General features: G+C 40.8%; 1 protein-coding gene across 7 annotated transcripts in view; it reads right to left on the reverse strand.

Annotated features, from left to right (window-relative positions):
• Nucleotides 1-12,694, reverse strand: part of ASXL1 (ASXL transcriptional regulator 1) — a 60,576-nt gene extending 47,882 nt beyond the window's left edge. For 2 of the 7 annotated variants that reach the window (XM_064475775.1, XM_064475773.1), the window contains exons 1-4: nucleotides 12,075-12,424; nucleotides 7,431-7,535; nucleotides 6,778-6,860; nucleotides 4,220-4,328 (exon numbers count right to left, since the gene is read on the reverse strand). In XM_064475775.1, coding sequence (XP_064331845.1) covers nucleotides 4,220-4,328; nucleotides 6,778-6,860; nucleotides 7,431-7,535; nucleotides 12,075-12,380 — 603 coding nt within the window. In that variant the 5' untranslated portion in view covers nucleotides 12,381-12,424. The other 5 variants (XM_064475780.1, XM_064475774.1, XM_064475776.1 and 2 more) reach the window with 4 other exon arrangements.
• Between the last annotated feature and the right edge of the window lie 4,719 nt (nucleotides 12,695-17,413).

Genomic DNA, 17,413 nt, shown 5'->3' on the forward strand with positions numbered 1-17,413 from the left:
TTAATGGTAATATAAATAGTTTTGGAATTGCTCTAAGTATGGATTTGTAAGTGAATAATTTAATTGTAGTTCTATGAATAACACTGCGAAACTGCAATAACTACTTCCTTCTCTTCCTCCATTTGCTTTTTCCTCTCTTTTATTTGCAAACTGTGGATTTTAATGGATGGATATTTTAAGTGTAATCATCTATATCTTTCACCAAGATTTTTTTAAAAATATTCTACATATTAAAAGGATTCAACTGGGCCTGTTAATTGAATTAAAGGACCCAGAAGGCTGAGCCCTGTAACACCACATGAGGTATGATGAAGTGCAAACAGCCGTAAGTGATATCTTGATTTGAGCATCATTCCACAATAAAACTGAACAATATTCAGATCACTGCAGTTATGCCTGACAGTGAGTTCTGGAATGACTCACCAACCCAGGCTAACCTCACCAATGACACAATCAACTAGTCAGAAAAAGCAAAGAAGTTCAATGTGAAAGTCCTAAAGATGTAGAACACTACAAAGGAGCTCTCACTGGTTTTATAAGGATGGGAAATCCTAAGTGTAAAAAATAATATAAATCCTACCGCTAACCAGGCAATGATAGACATTGACAGCTGAGTTCAGGAAAAGCTTAAGAGAAGCAACTCAAATCAAGAATTCAAAGCATGGATAGATTTCATCTATCCCATCCATCCCTGAGGACTAGCTCTGAGGCCTGATGCAAGCATCTATACATAAAGTGTCAAATGTACCATCACATTACCCAGAACAACTTTTATCGGAAAAGGAACCCTGTGGCCAGCTCAAAAAGACTCCAGTTTATCAGTAAAGCTTTGGTAATCATAGATAAGGCCACAGAAACGTATCCAGAACTGAAAAAATTCCTATTTTCAACTAAGTAGCAAAAATACGTGGTTTCTGACCTGATGGCCCACTAGAAGAGATTTCCAAGCAGCGGGGAGAAAAACCACCAAGCTATTCTGAACATGCTTTTCCTTAACACGTGAGAAAAAAAAAATTAGGCAAAGAAAATGCCACAGAACTTCAGGGGTGTCATTACCACCTTGAAAAAGGAAAAAATGAGAAATACGAGTTAATAATTTATGTCTCCCTGTCCCTTATTACAGGTAAGATTCTGACCAAACTACCCTTAGGTAGACCACTGAGTGGCTCTGGGCTACAAATTGGAATAGTAGACACAATCTAGTGGCACAAACATAAAGGAGTTGGGAAATAACCAAGATTTCTACGTGTTTATTAGTCCTTGAAAAATGTATTGAATTCTACAGGGCAACTGACCTGGACTATTCAAAAGTATTAATGCCATGAAGTACAAAACAAGGCAAGGGAATTGTTCTACATTAAGGAGATTAAAGAGACATGACAACCAAATGTAATGCATGCTTCTTGATGGGGTGCTGGATTTAGAAAATAAGCCATAAAGAATATTTTTAGAACTAGAGAAAATTTGAGTATGGACTATATATACTACTGTATCATTGTTAAGCTTGTCTATAATAATGATACCATGGTTATGTAGGATCATGTCCTTGTTCTTAAGACACACATTCTAAAATATTTTGGAGTGAAGTGCCAGTACTAGTTAATACTTTCAAATGATTCTGGAAAAAAAGCATACATATGCAGAGAGAGATAAAGAAAATGTGGCAAACTTGTAACAATTAGGAAGAAAGCTAGATGGGCAATGTGTTCACTGCAGTACTACAATTTTTCTGTAGGTTTGAAATTCTTTCAAAATAAAAAAATGGAGGTGAAAAAAGGTTAAAATGCACCACACTGGATTCAAATGTTTACCAGGCAGACCTGGGTTCTCAGGTGATCAGGATGGTAATCAGCTGGTTTTTAGTATCCTTTCGTATTCATTCCCAAATAACAAAGTAAATAACCACACAACTTCTGGAAGATAGTGCAATGGTAATGAGGCAATTAATAAAACTAATAATTACCACACATTCATAACCTGGAATCTAGAATCCTTCAACAATCTTTAAAAGGACTAAGATCTGTCTGTACGTACCATCATGTCAAATACATTAACTGAATAAATCAAGTAGCAAAGCTGTAAGAAAAGTATAATCCAATTTTTTCAAATATTATTAATATAAATTATTATTTAGGCTACAAATAGCATAATTTATGGGTTACCTCCACTTTTGCTTGTTGCATTTTGCTTTGTTGCATTTGCATATATTGCTTTATAAACAGGTCAAAATCTTAGAAGACATACTTGGATAATCAACCAAGCTAAAATTCTAACAAAGCTACAGCAGGAAACACCTTTCATTTTGGCTGTGAGCTAGATACCAGAGGCAGGTCTAGGAATAATTTCATCAAGATTATAAGCAGTATTTATCATCAAACGTCAAAACAAAAGGATAATAATGAAGTACCAAAATGCAGCCATTCACAAGTTCATTCATTAAACATGTGCTTATTGGTGACTACTTTATACAGTATCCTGGTGGATAATGAAATGCATAAGACCTACTCTCTGCCCTCAAGGAGTTTACAGTCTCACTGGGGGGAACCAGACAAGCAAACCATCAACCTAAAAAGAGCACAAAAAGTATCAAGAGAGGTGATGTACCACTCCAATGAGCAAGACACTATGAAGACTAAGCAACATAAAGCCAAACACATATCAGAGAACGTGCTGAGCACATGTTCAATCGATGAATCTCAGACACAGGCTGCAGACTAACAGGACACCCCTAAGCTTACAGCAAATTCATACAATGGAGTTTACTCAGATATATTAAAATCAAGAAATTTAATTTAGTTCAAATATTTATTAAGCATGGACTATGCAAATTCTGCCCACAGCCAAATTTCAAAGACAAAACTCAGTTCCCATCTTTCAGTGTTCATAGAAAAAGGTATTTCTCCTTCTTAAAATAGAAATGTTCTATTAACAAGCATATCTGTAATACATGTAATTATAACTACATGTAATTATATATAACTACTACATACATATACAAAATAATATATAATAGAAAAATGCCATTATAAAACAATTAAGGATAAGAAACCTAAAGGGATACCATACAGGCTACTATTTATTAAGGACTGACTGTGTCAGGGAATCTGTGTCAGGTTACAAAGCTAGATTTTGAACTCAGGACTCTGTCTCTTCCAAGGCTCAGTTCCTGACATTACATTATACTGCCTTTTAAAGTTCAAAATATTACAAATAAAAACAATATAGAAAACAGCACAGAATCTGAACATAAGACACATTTGATACATACCTAAAGATCAAGTTTATGACCACGGGTTATATAGTTGGTATTTGTTTAATTCTGATTTAACTGAAGAAAACAAGTCTATTAAGAAGACAAAACTAATAGGGAAAAGCCTGCATATGGACTACTGCAATTTGTAACTACATTATGGAAGATTATAAGGATCAGCATCAAATTTTCAGTTTTGTAACCATCAACAAGTCAACTATGTCCAAATAAGGAGTCAGCAAACTACAGCCCTAAGCCAAATCCAGCCCACTAGTTATTATAAATAAAGTTTTACTGGAACACATCCATGCCCATTCACTTGTGCATTGTCTGTGGCTGCTTTCCTGCTTCAATGGCAGAGTTGAATGGTTATGACAGAGATAGTGTGGTACACAAAATTTATTTATCTGATCCTTTACAGAAAAAAATCTGCCAACCCTTGGTTTGAATGACAGCGATATATATATTACAAATGGTAGAAAAATAATTAGGCTGTTCATTTCGGCTCCATTTAAGCTTTATTATGAACCCTACCTGATTTAAGTTCTCTTCCTTTGTAATCTCTGTCACTTAGTAAATGCTAATGAGTTTCGGAATTTCCACAAGTATTTTTCACATTTCAGTTATTTTCCATAGAGTAGGAAACATAGTTGCCTGGTAACTGATCCTTCACAATATTATTACAAACAAAATACTAATTAAGACACACGTACTTATCCCTCTACTGCATACAATCTGCAAAGATATAAAAAAAGCTGAATAAAGACATAATGGCTAAATAATTCCTAAGACCCTGTTCACACTAGAACATCTCAATCAATGTGCCACTTAGGACCAACAGCATCAGCATCACCTACCTGCCTATTAGACATGCAAATTCATGGGCCTCATTCCACACCTACCAGCTGATTCTTACACACACTAAAAATTTAAGAACCACTGTACTAAAGCAGAGTTTATATTACTTACCTTGAGTGTAAAAAGGCTGATTCGGCCAGGAAGTTTATAAAACAACCCCTCTGCTCCTCTTGAATTGGAATGTAGCATGGCATTAAGACATGCGAGAGGGGATGTCCCACTGTAAAAACATGCAAGGATGAAGAAGGTCATATAAATCAATATGCCTACTAAGATCTAATACCTTCCAACTCATTCTTAAATCAAGAAGAGGAAGAAATATAGAAAAGATCCTATGACAAGAATTCTACTTTGAAAGGAACAAAAGAGTAACAAATGAAATTCGCATAAATCACACCTAGAGAGCTCTGGGCTAAGACACTGTGTGATATTCCTGCTCCACAACTGGGACTTCTTTAGTGCCTTTTGACAATATGAACCAAATTCTCAAGAAATTTAGAAAAACTGCACAATGATTTTTCAAGTATACTGAGTTAAAAAAATTACCCAATATTTTCATTAAAATTTTTAAGTTAAGTTTTAATGTTAATTAAAAACGAAATCAAGCACTTCCTAGGCTCTACATTTCAACTTGCATATCATGCTCAGAAACTGCCACGTAACACTTTCAACACAAAGACCACAGAATCAATGGTGCTAGCCCAAAAAAATACGCACACTTTTTCTTTCTAGATAAATATTTTGTTTGTTTCTTTTGGAGAGAGGGTAATCAGGTTTATTATTTATTTTTAGAGGCGGTACTGGGGGTTGAACCCAGGACCTCACGCATGCCAAGCATGCACCCTACCACTTGAGCTGTACCCTCCCCCGAACATTTTCTAATACGCACACAAAAGGAACAGTATTTCATTTGCATTTTCTCTGTTGGGAAGGAAGAAAGATGGATTTTATTTTACATCTACCCAGGATAATTTAATAATTTAAATTTGAATATAAAAAGAAAAGTAAGTCAAATGGATTTAGCACCCAGTAATGCTCAAACATTAAACTAAAAAAAGATGGCATATTCGTTATTTCATGGTCCCTGCTACAACAGTAGGTCACAAAACAATAACGGTTCATGTGAATTAGAGGCTTACTGAATCTTAAAGTAAGAAAACTGTCAAGAATACAGACAAATGCCCATTATTAACTGGGTTTGGCACTAACATGGTAGTGCTAGAGTTCACCTGTGCACCTTCTCATCCCTCTCCCCAGCTTGTTAAATAAATATAAGTATCTGAAGCCCCTTCACATTTCTCAGAACTAGAGGCCCTAATTTATGCACAGTGTTAAAAATAAATTCTGAGTCTAAAAAAGCCATTAAAAAAAAACCCTACTATACTTATTCTGCCTTGGATGCAAAAAAAAAAAAAAAAAAAAAAAAAAAAAAGTCACCAAGAACCTGTCTCTAAAAGAAACCTTTCTGGAGAATCTGGAGTATCACGTGGGTGTGCTAACCATCTCGGCTACAAGGGGGAACGGCATACTGGCAGAGTCCTTGGAACAGTGTGACTCCTACACACTATACCTCTGTCTACAAATTATAGAGCTGCTCACTTATGATCAGACACCATGACTACTTCATAATTCCTATAAGAGCTAGAAGCAGAAACAAGTTAAGGTTCTCAATTCCATCTGTTCCAAAGGGACTAATTTACCTTCTGTAGGCATAGTGGTCCAACAGCAGTACAGACACCAGCATGATGGAAAACAGCCCATAAAAACAAACAAACAAAAAAGCCACAATTATAACACTACACAGTGCACAGGTACTATTTAAATGAATGTGATCTAGACAGTCCTGATCTTCCCTCCCCACAAAATGTCAACTGGAGAATGTTTCAACTGACAACTGGAAAGTGAGGATCTTTTGACCCCAAAAGATCAATTTCAAACAGCTAAAGCTTAACCAGCAAAACATGTACTGTTTACTGTTTACATGTACCCAAGAAGGGACTGTGTTGTGCTCTGTTCATTTAAATTAAAAAAAAAAAAAAAAAGGTTGGGGTGAGGAGAGAAAAGATTAAGGACAGTCACTGGTTTTTTTTTGCTCATGCCTGTAATTCTGTTCATATTTCTAACTTGTTGCGTCTCTAAGAAAAATACATCACAAGGTAACAAAATCAAGGTCACCCCCAAATTTAGTATATTCATTTCACAAATGGCTAAAATCAGTGGGGGAAAAATTCAGTGGTTTTCTTAGTGATGAGACCACACTTCTTTGCTCCTAAAACACAGTACTTCAGAAAGACGGTATAGAGAGAAGGGTAGTTTTAGATACAATTGAGCCTGTCAGAGTCTGTCCCTGCTCTGTCACTGAAACTTGCAAAACAGAATATAAGAGAAAATACGCTGACTCCTTACACAGAAAATAAGCTTCATGTAGAAATGTATGGGAGAGCAAGGATCGGGAAAGCTGCTGCACCTCCAATGAAAACACACAGATGTTCACCCACTCCCACCCTCCACTCGGAGGACACACAACACGAGAGAGAGTTCCACACCACCACCAGACAGAGCATGGGTATACACACACACGCGTGCACACGTAGACTTTCTCACATCACTACATAAATACAGAAAGACACGGCCTATGAAACCCTCACATTAACAAGAGCAACACAAACCTCATTTCCTTTAGTCCTTCTGCCTCGATGACCTGCAGAATCTGTTTTGGTGTCATTGGAGCATCCGAGTAGTTTTCTAGTACCTGAAGAAATATAAATGTTCTGATTTTGGTGTGCAATTTCCATTTTTGTCCATCAGTATATACCATGGGCTACAATTCTGCTATGAGATATGACTGCTGACAATTTGGTTTTTCCCAAGTTAAAATTACTTCCAAAACCAAATTACATATATATCAATCTAGCTGCTGAAAGTGACAATAAGCTGAACTATTCTAATTCTCAATTCTGAAAACAGACATCTTCTTAGCACACACTATGATAATGTGGGGCTTTAGAAACCTTGGTTACTTGATGTTTAACTTGATGTTATTAATATGGCTGAACCACAGTATACATCGTGCTACACAATAAAGTATAAGACAAAAATGCATTCAGATTTTCTTTCAAGAGTTTGATTAGTACCTTTTTTAAGGAATAAAGATATTTCCTTCTTTATTTTATATTTTAAAGAATTTTCAAATTAAAATATAATTGATGTATAATATTACATAATTAAAAGGTGTACAATACAGTGAGTCACAATTTTTCAAGGTTATACTCCATTTACAGTTATTATAAAACATTGGCTATATTCCTTGTGTTGTACTTACATTAGTACTCATATTTTTAAATGATGACTTTTGCAGGTAGGCTGTGAAATTCTGGTGTTCACTGCCACAGTACATTTTGCCATTTGGCAGCATAATACTGTGATTCTATATGATTGGTACAAGCAAAACAATGAGAAATGGATCATCCCATTTATGCTAGCAACATCTATAACTAAGTCACAGCAGTAGTGTCTCAGTGAGCAAGTAGAGCTCTCTCACTATAAGAAGCTGAACTGTTTGACGTGCTACCCTTCTCAGGGAGGAAAGACAGGCTGTCGGTATCTCTGTTCTGTCGCTACCAGCACCGCTGCTGAGGTTAGTCCAAACCCCACTAACATCCTGCAGTCATTTAACATTTAACAAGCATAACAACCGAGTACTGTATTGCTCTGTCAATGTAAAGCAAGAAGTGTCACAGGACTGCTGTGAAGGATCTCTCTATGGAAGAACACGAGCCCTCAGCACTAAAGGAATTTAAGTTTTGGAGATGTAGGTGCCAAACTAAAACCCCTATTTACCATGGTCCCATTCTTAGTCTCTTAGCTCAAGTTCTATATTCCCCTTGAGTAACATTATCTCCCACAGCTTCAACTACTACCTAACTTCTGATAACTCCCAAATCTCCACCTCTACCTGGATTTCTCCCCAAGCTTCAGACTCAAATATTCAGTTCTGTCCGGGGCATGCCCTGTGATCATTTACTCTATTTCATCTCCACCCTAATTTATCTACTCAGCAATTCTAACTCATCTCCCTTCTTCTTCTAATACTCCTTACCTTGGATGGCAGCCTCTCGGCATCATCCTTCACTCTCGCCTGTCCCTTAGTTCCCACAGCTGGTTTCTTACCTGCCCCAACACAACAGCCTCTTCACTAATATCCCTGCAATCAGCCCTGCTTTCCTCAAATTCTTACTCTGCTGCCATCCTTCATTCAAGAAATACATGAAATATTTACTTTATATCACAGACAACTCTAGGAATTCATCAGTAAACAAGACTAAATCTCTGCTTCTGCAGAACTTAAACCTGCTAGAGCCTGAGGTCAGCCCAACAAAACAAACTTGCCCTCATCATTTTCCTACTTGAAAATCCTTCAATAGCAACCTAATCACACACTGGAAGACTGAAGCTTCCAGAGGCCACTAGCCCACTGGAAAAGCACAGGCTTTAAAACCAGACAGATGTGGATTCAAATTCTAGCCTTCTAATCCTGGGCAAGTTACCTACCCACTCTGAGCTTAGGTGACCTCATTTGTGAGGGAAGGATACTGATGCTCCCTCTCTCAGAGTTGTTTTATAGATTAGAGATAATGTAAATAAGTGCCTGGCATAAAGTGGGTGTGTGCTGGCCTGGCATACAAGGCCCTCACAATCTGGTCTCTATCTGTCTCTCTAAATGATTGCCAAACTGATGCTCCATGAACTTTATGTTCCAATAACTACATGTAGGGCTACCCAATTTCCACATGCTCCACCTTGCAAATAAGCACACACATTCTCCTATTTTTTGTCATCAGCTCCTACTTATGGTCTCTCTGATGGGCCTAACTCCTACTCACCCTTCAAGATTTAGTTTGGAAAGCACCTTCCTCCAGGAAGCCGTCTCTGCACTTTGCTGCAAAGAGTTAAACAGTGTCCCACAGTTGCACAACACATGTAATTTATCCTTCAAAGCAGGACACTTGAGAGTAAAAGGAGGAATTATTCATAATTACACCTAGACAATATGCAGGAACCAGGATGTCTATTACCATTTATACATCTATAATGACACCTGCCAGGCCTGTAATAAAATCCTATTCATGTGTCTGGACCTTCTCCATCCCAAAAGACAATAAGCTCCTCAAGGGCAAACCTTATATCCATCTTTGTATTCCAAGAACCTAAGCGCCAAATTAAGCAGTGTTGACTTGAACAAACCCACAGTAAACCCTGGTACAAGCTACTAATATTCACTGCCACTGATATAGCTTCTTTGATACTAACTGTGAGCTGAGCTGGTGAATTTTTGTATGATAATTTTTTTAAGAAGCATGCCTCTGAAAAATTAGTTACCAGTTATTTAAATTGCAGTCAGGAAGAGCCTGAGAATCTAAGACAGAGGAAACAAAATCTCTAAAGGGAAGTTACATCAAAAGATAGAAAGTATTCACTTTTATTAAAACTGTATATGCCTCCAGCTTTTAGTGTAAGAACAATTCAGCAGTGTTCTATCCCTAGTCTCTGTGTTTCTGGAGTACACTTGAAAAAAAAAAAGTATCTCTTCTCCTACTTCAAAGGGAAAAAAAATGTTTGATGTAAGAATGGTCAGTCATGAATCAAAGTGAAAGATAAAGCACACAATGAAGAGTTTCTCAAAGCCAGGGAGAATCCATTTAAGGGCATTCGGTTTAAAGGGAAACCCACTCAGCTATTTCTCCCAAACAAATTGTTCCTAACAAGCAGGAGAATTCATACCCATCCAACCCTCTAAACCTCCTAAAGACTACCTCTTACATCTAGGAAAGACAAATACGAAATGTTTAAAAGAACATCTACTTCTCAACATAATTAACATCTGCAAAAATCAATCCCCTGAGGTTTACTACACTACTGAAATTTTCCAGAAGTTTCTTCTTTCTCTACCAAAATAGTTTTTAAAAGGATTCCTGGTATTACTCTAGCCACCAATCTGAGCAAGGTCAGGAGCAATATGAAACTGCCCCCAAGCAAGTGCATCTGATTCCACGGCAAGCACTCCAAATTCACCTGTCCAAAGAGTAATTAGATCTAATCTACTGCCCTACCATTACAGATCACTAGAGTCAAGCTTCTCTCTACCCAGTGTATGCTCTCACAAACTCTCCAGCATTTGGTTTGTTACAGAATTTTTTTTTTAAATGAGAGAAGTCTAAAAGTTCCCCTCACCCACCAATGGGTCTCATCCAAAGGGACAGAAATTCTAAACAAACAAAAAATAAACAATTTAAAATATGCAAAAATTACACACCATGTTCCCAAGAGTTATCTTTCACATGTTTAAGTGCACCACAAAGTAATTCCTATTCATAGTAATATTTTTTAAATGAAGAACCATAGAAGAGAAAGAAATTACTGGGATAATCTGGCATGAGTTGAGCCAATGACAAAACAGAAATAGCAACCTGGATACTGGAGTGCAGATCACAGTAAATTCAAGAACCTAAAGAAGCTTAACAGAACAGTGGACACCAAATTCCTAGAGTCTTTCAACTGGTAAGAGTCAACAGAGCTTTGAGACAAGCAGACTTTAGAATTCTGCCAGGACATAAGTAACACAGGATTTAAAGGTACTTTCACCTACCTCAAACAAGGAAAACTCTGGCAAGTAAATTTCCTTTTGGTGCCCAGAGTCATAAACACCTGGGTAACAGAAACTGAGGAGAATTTCAATCAACACCCAAGACTCAATCTTGAGGAGAAAAAGCACATCCTTTGGGCTCTCCTCTACCCTCCTTCAGGCCAAAATTTGTTTCCAGGTGAAGCAACACTGGAGAAATCCTGAAATTTCCAAGAGATCCTGAAAGCTAACCAAAGCTTCGATTTGACTAAATCAGATCTAGCTTTAGATTTGACTAAATCAGAAAAAAATATTTAGGAATGTCAAAATCTTCAAATTTCATATCCCAAACCAAAACAAATTAACTGAAACGCAAAACTTCAGCGCACAAACTAATTGCTATTTCTGTTCCTTGGGCAACAAATGCCTCAGGAAGATGGCAGGTACACCAGTGAAAATTCTACAAATCAAACAGTGTTAGTTCTTTTAAGTCAATAACTGAGTTTTACAGGCTCTGAGAAAGAAAAATGCACACCACAAATTTGTAAAAAGCTCCAATACGTCATTTTTTTTGCACAACACCTTTGAGGCAGGAACCACACTTCCCAATAAAATGAAAGATTAGAAGGTTGAGCTTCATTCATCATTAAAAGTGAATTACAGCAATTACAAATAAACTACAGGGTGTCAAGAGACAATTATGCTATCTGCACTATAACCCTGCTCTGTGACAATTCTGAGGAAGTGACATCTGAAACAAGTATAACCTGTTACTATTGTCATCAGCAAGATTTTATAAGAACATGTCTCAAAGTGTCTTGGCTTTGTGGGTGCAAATCCAAAAGAAAAATACTTCACTTGCAAGTCCTCTGATGCTTTCAGAACAGCAAATTCACAACTCCCCCCTCACCAGGCTGTTTCAAGTATTCAAATTACTCTCTCCTTTGCTAAGTCCTCAGTGTATCTTCAAACAGAGACTGTTGATCTTTATCCAACACTTCATGTATACATGCACCAGGACACTAAGGAATAGAGAACACACACATTCTTTGCGAAGTGTAGCTAGTTCTCTGCAGAGTGCCTATCTCCAGTCTAGCTTCTGAAGTCCAGTCAGCAGTTCTCAAAGTGTGGCCCCTGGACGACCTGCATTACAACCAACCTGGAAAGGTGATTCAAATGATACTCAGGCTCTACTCCGGGATCTCAGATTCAGCAGGTTTTAAGTGGGGCCCTAGGAATGAGCATTCCTAACAACCTCCCCAGGTGTCCCCACAGGACACTAAAGTTTGAGAACCACGGCTCAGGGTTCAAGCTGGGAGTAAGCATTTCCTTCTATCCACATACCTGGTTTAGATTGCGAAAGCTCAAAATGCCACTTGCGTCCTTGAAATGAAGGGTCTCTTTCCCACCCCTGGAATCAAACGCACCACCCCACTGCCCACCAGGAAGCGAGGGAGGGGCTTCCGACCCTTCCCGGAAACCTAACTCCCCCGAGTGCATAAACGAAGCTTCCCCAGACCCCCAGACGCTGCCAAATAGTGGGGGAAGGGAGGCTGGGGCCCCGCCGCCCGGAGTGGGAGGAGCCGGCCAGCCAGCTCGCCCCTCCGCAGGAATTTGGGGGGGGGGGGGCTGCAGAAAAAAGCGCCACATCGACCCGGCGGGGGACCTCTCCCCACCCAACGCCTTGAGGGTTTGTCCCGTTCTTGGAGAAAGGTGGCCCGCCCCCTCCTGCGGTGGGCAGGGCTTCGCCCCTCCCCCCTCCCGGTGGGGAGTGCTCGGCGAGCCCACCCCCCCACGCCCCCCACCGAGCCCCCTTCGGCGGCCCGCCTCACCAGGCGCGCGGCCTCGGCCCACGTGCGCTCCTTCTTCCTCTTCTGTTTGTCCTTCATCCTCCTCCTCCCCGACGGCGGCGGCTCCACGCGGGACCTCCGGGCGGGGCGGGCTGGGGCGGCGGCGGCACGGGGCTGGGGCGGCGGTGGCGGCGGCGGCGGGGGGCGCGTGGCGGCGGCGGCGCGCGAGGTCTCGGGTGCGGCCGGAGAGAAGGGGCGGGCGCGCGGGGACCGGCTGGCGCGAGACCCGGCGCGAGGGCGGCGGTGGGGGAGGGGTGGCGGCTCCACGCGCCCGCGCTGCGTCAGTCACCCGCGGTGGCGGTGGCGGCGGCGGAGGCAGTAGCCCCGCGATCGCTAAGGTATGCGGCGGCTCCGCATAACCACGGGGTCAGAGGTCACGGCTCCGGCCTCCGTTTTCCCGCTCTGCTGGAGGGACAAGACGGGACTGGCGGCAGGGTGGGGAGGCAAGACGCGGCTTTCCCTTCGGCGCCCGGGTGTGTGCGTGTCCGCCGTGGGTGTGTGTGAGTGTGTGTGAAGAGTGAGGAGGGGGAGTGTGGGTTTTTTTTTTTGAACAAAAACAAACCGAAAGGGCGGCTGGGAGTCGTAGTCCCGGCTGCCTCTCTGGCCTCCCCCGCTCCGGAAGAATATGGCTGCGTGAAACGCTTGGACCACACTTCCCGGAGTGCCTCGCGGTCCGTCTTTTCCGCCCTCCCCTCCCTTTCTCCGCCCTGCCCAGAGCTCGGTAAGGAAGGGGGACAGGCAGTCGTTCGGGAAAGGGGCTGGGCGGAGTCTCGCGAGGTGCGGGAACTGGCTGGGGGCCTGAGGCATTCTGGGAGGTGATGCTGGGAAGGGGCGGTGGCTGGGTCCCCCTTCCCCCCAAGCTGCATTTAACCCCTTCTGCGCTTCTCGCCTTGGTGCCGCCGCGCGGGTAAGCGTGAGGATCGAAAACTGATGCACACTTTGTGTCTCTCTCCGCCTAAGTGGTTCTCACCGACACTTCTTGTAGGTGATGAGACAGGACTTTCCCTTTGGCCCTCCCCTAAATGACTCAACTGCCGCATAATAATGAGACAAAAAGACACTCATACCAGTAAAACGGTTATTTCACGATTGATGGACCTAGTCAGTTCCGCATTTCCTTCTGTATTTTCATGCCGCTATATGTTTGCAGAAGCCGCACCCACAACCTACAGTATTCTTACCGCCTGGTGAACTTGGTGATACAATTACGGGTAGTGTAAAGAGGTTGGACTTTGGGGCCATACTTATCAGAATGCACCTGAGGCCTATTTAGAGGTAATACCGTAGACAGAATACACAACCTGTAGTCAAATGGACCTAGACTGGAATCCTGGCTAAGCCACTCCATGGATATTGGCCTACAGAGAATCAAACTCTCAGCCTCAATTTTTCTAATCTACATAAGTCTAGTATCTCACAATATTATTGAGATTAAAATTAACATAAAACACCTGACAGGTTGTACAAGGGTGTGAAGAGGGGACCTTACCATTAGGTGCATATAATTTGGCTCTTGGCATAGAGCAAGTGTTTAATAATTGTTCCCAGCTGAGAGGCAATGAGCATGGCACTTGTCCTCTCTGAGCCTTGGTTGCAGAGCATGAAATGAAGTGAGGTTCAGAGTAACACATAGGTTTCCTGTGCCTATTTGTTGAATCAGTCAACGTTCCAGAAACATTCCTGAACCAGTTCTAAACTGGATAGTGGCTGGTTCTTTAAAATTAGGGAGGCAGGGTCAGTGGCCACATTTGAAAGTTTTTCTCTGTGAGGAAGTACACCCTCCACTCTCTGGTATTAGCACATGGGAGAGCTAGTGCAAATCCTGCAAAGTGAACAGACTGTAGAAGGTGAAATAAGGCATGTTTCTAAATCTTCTGTCCTCTTCTAACTTCACCCCAATAAGGGGAAAGGAAGAACCCCACCTCCATGACCAAAAAAATTACCTGACCTGATTTTTTACAAAGGATTGGTTGGTGTTTAATCTGCAGCTGACACAGATACCTTTGACAAGTCATTTGGCTTGTTTCAAATATCTTCTTGAGTAGCTTCACCCTTCTCTGACCTCCAAAGAGTAACTAGAGAAGATTCGTTCTAAAATGTACATGTTTAGTACAGGCACTGTGGTTGGTGGAATAATGTCCTGCCCCCACCCACAATAAAAGGAGAAAACTATGTCTCAGTCCCTGGAACTTGCAAATGTGTTACATTCCACAGCAAAAGGGACACTACAGATGGAATTAAGGATGGTAAAATAGGGATATTATCCTGGATTATCTGGTTGGGCCCAGTGTAATCATATGAACCCTTAAAAAGTAGAAGAGGAAGGCAGAAGAGATGCTTTGTAGAGTAGAGTCAGGAAAAGAATCAGACTTGAAGCTTGAAAGGAGGAACTCAATCCACTATTGATGGAGGGGCCATGAGCCAGCGAATGTAGGCAGCCACTAGAATCTGTAAAACAAGCCCTGTCAGCAAGTAACAGGACCTCAGCCCCATAACCTCATGGGACTGAGTTTTCACAACCTGAATGAGCTTGGAAGCAGATTCTCTGCACCCCCACCCCCACCCTGGAGTCTGCAGAGAGGAGTCCGGTCCTGCTAATACCTTGATTTTAGCCTTTATTAGGGAATCAACTGAGCCAGACTTCTGGTCCACAGAAAGTGAGATATAGATGTTTTAAGCCACTAAATCTGTGATAACTTTACAGTAGCAAAAGAAAGCTAATGCCGGCACTGTGGAAACATTTTAATTTTTTCAGTCAATACTGCCTGGCTGTCAGATGGGTCAAACAGTAGGGAAATCCAGATGTGACTGTTTCAGGGTCTCTGCCCTTACAGAATCAAACAGATACCAATGACAACATCATAGTTAAGTGTGAAAACTATGTTCAGAGAACTCTACAAGATATGTGTTAGAAAATTGGCTTTAGTCATTAAACCTTAAGTAGTTGTCATTTTTTTTAAGTTAATGAAACTCATGAGTGTTTTCTCTTGTCAGAAGCACCAAAAAACAAACTTGTACATTTTCTTAGTGTGTTTTTCTGTTTTTATCACAGTGCTTTTATTACGAAGTTTCTTTGAAGTCAACACAGGTGCCACAGGGCAGTATGAGATAAACAGGACTGATATTCAACCCTGCCTTGTTTGGGGATGAGTCACTGTTCTCAAACTGCACAGTTATGAGCAAAGCACACATTCTGGAATCTGAATAACAAACATACCACCAGCTGACCCAGGCCTTCCCAATAGGCCACATACACCCCTGGAACCTCACTGTGAGATAATGTATTGCCGCTGGGTTGAGTCTTCTTGCAACCATTCTCCAGCTGTGTGGTCTTGGTCAAGTTATGAAACCTCTCGTTGACTCAGCCATCACTGGGACAATGGGGTACATAAACTCAAAGTGTGGAATTGGGATTAATGGGATCTAATGCACCTTGAACACAGTGGACTCACTAAAGGCCAGCTCTCTTTACCACCAAGAAGGTTTAGAGTCTGAAGTGTAAAAAGTGCCTCATTTTTATACTTAAGTGAAGCAAGCCTTGGAACAGAGTTTGCCCCATTAACAAATGTTCTCTCCCTGTGATTCTGTCCCGATTTTCAAATGAAGTTGAGGTTCAAAGAGGTCAAATTATCTCCCTCAGGTCCCAGATGATTAAACGAGATCACATTTGCTAAACTTCCAACAAAGCAGATGATCCACAAATGTGTACCTCTCCTAGCCCCTCCCACATTTCACTTCTTTATATGATTTTTGGTTTAGTGTGTGTGCTCTTGCCAGCATTTTCTTGGGTTCATCATCACATCCCCAACATCTGGCAAAGTTTTGGCACATGGTAGGCTCTCAATCCATGGAATTAGTGAACTTGCTTGATAATTATTGGAGAAAATCCCTCAGGCCTAATTTCCCACTGAATGAGCCCTACACAGTATTTAGAACCTGCCCAGGCAGAATTGGTAAAGATTGAGGCAGGATTCACCCAAAACAGATCTATGCAAGTTGTAAAGATGCTCAGGGAGAGACTTCATGTCCTCACTGCTGTTGTTAGGCACAGAATCTGCCCATGTGATGAGCAGCCCTAATTCTGCTCACCTGCCATTCACCGTCATTTAAATCCATTCCTGTTTTTCAGTCTCCCGTGAGACTATAAGCATTTTACTCCACCAGAATGTTAATAATGGTTACTCCTGGTTTGTAAGACTATAGTCAATTTGAAGTGTTTTTTTTTTTCCTACAAAGTGTTACATTTTTTTAATTGAAAAAAAATTTATTTTCATTCCAACCATAAAACAGAGCCTTTAGATTAACGTGGCAGATGTAATGTTTTTCACTTTTCTACACTTGTCTGTAGTTTCCAAATCTTCTAGAATGAGTGTGTGCTACTCAAACTCATTTGAGTATGATGAAAATAAAATTTTTAGTGCTTAACAGTGTAAGAATACCTTTAATAAAGAATTTTTCTTTTCATTTTACTTAAAAAGATTTGTGGGACCCTTCTCCACTAAAATGGTCTCAAAGGATGACCTGAGCTAGTTTTTATCAAAATTGTAGATAGTAGCATCCCTCTGCCTGCTTCTTTAAGATGTTCAGGTGTGGATTTCAGGAGCCCACCAAGGAGCCAGTCCCAATTTTCAGTCTCTCAATGCCAGAGAGATATACTCATATCTACCATAAATCTTTCTGGTCTCAATTTAAGCCATTTCCTCTCTTCTTTGTGAAGAAGGAAAAGAAACTTTAAGTGCATTTTAATGCCAAAATTCTAAGATTGGTGGTGCTAATATGATGTTAGTAGATGAGTTATTTCTTCATTTTCAATTTTTTTATACTGAAAAATTA

This window comes from Camelus dromedarius, chromosome 18, assembly GCF_036321535.1.
Source record: "Camelus dromedarius isolate mCamDro1 chromosome 18, mCamDro1.pat, whole genome shotgun sequence".
NCBI lineage: Eukaryota > Metazoa > Chordata > Mammalia > Artiodactyla > Camelidae > Camelus > Camelus dromedarius.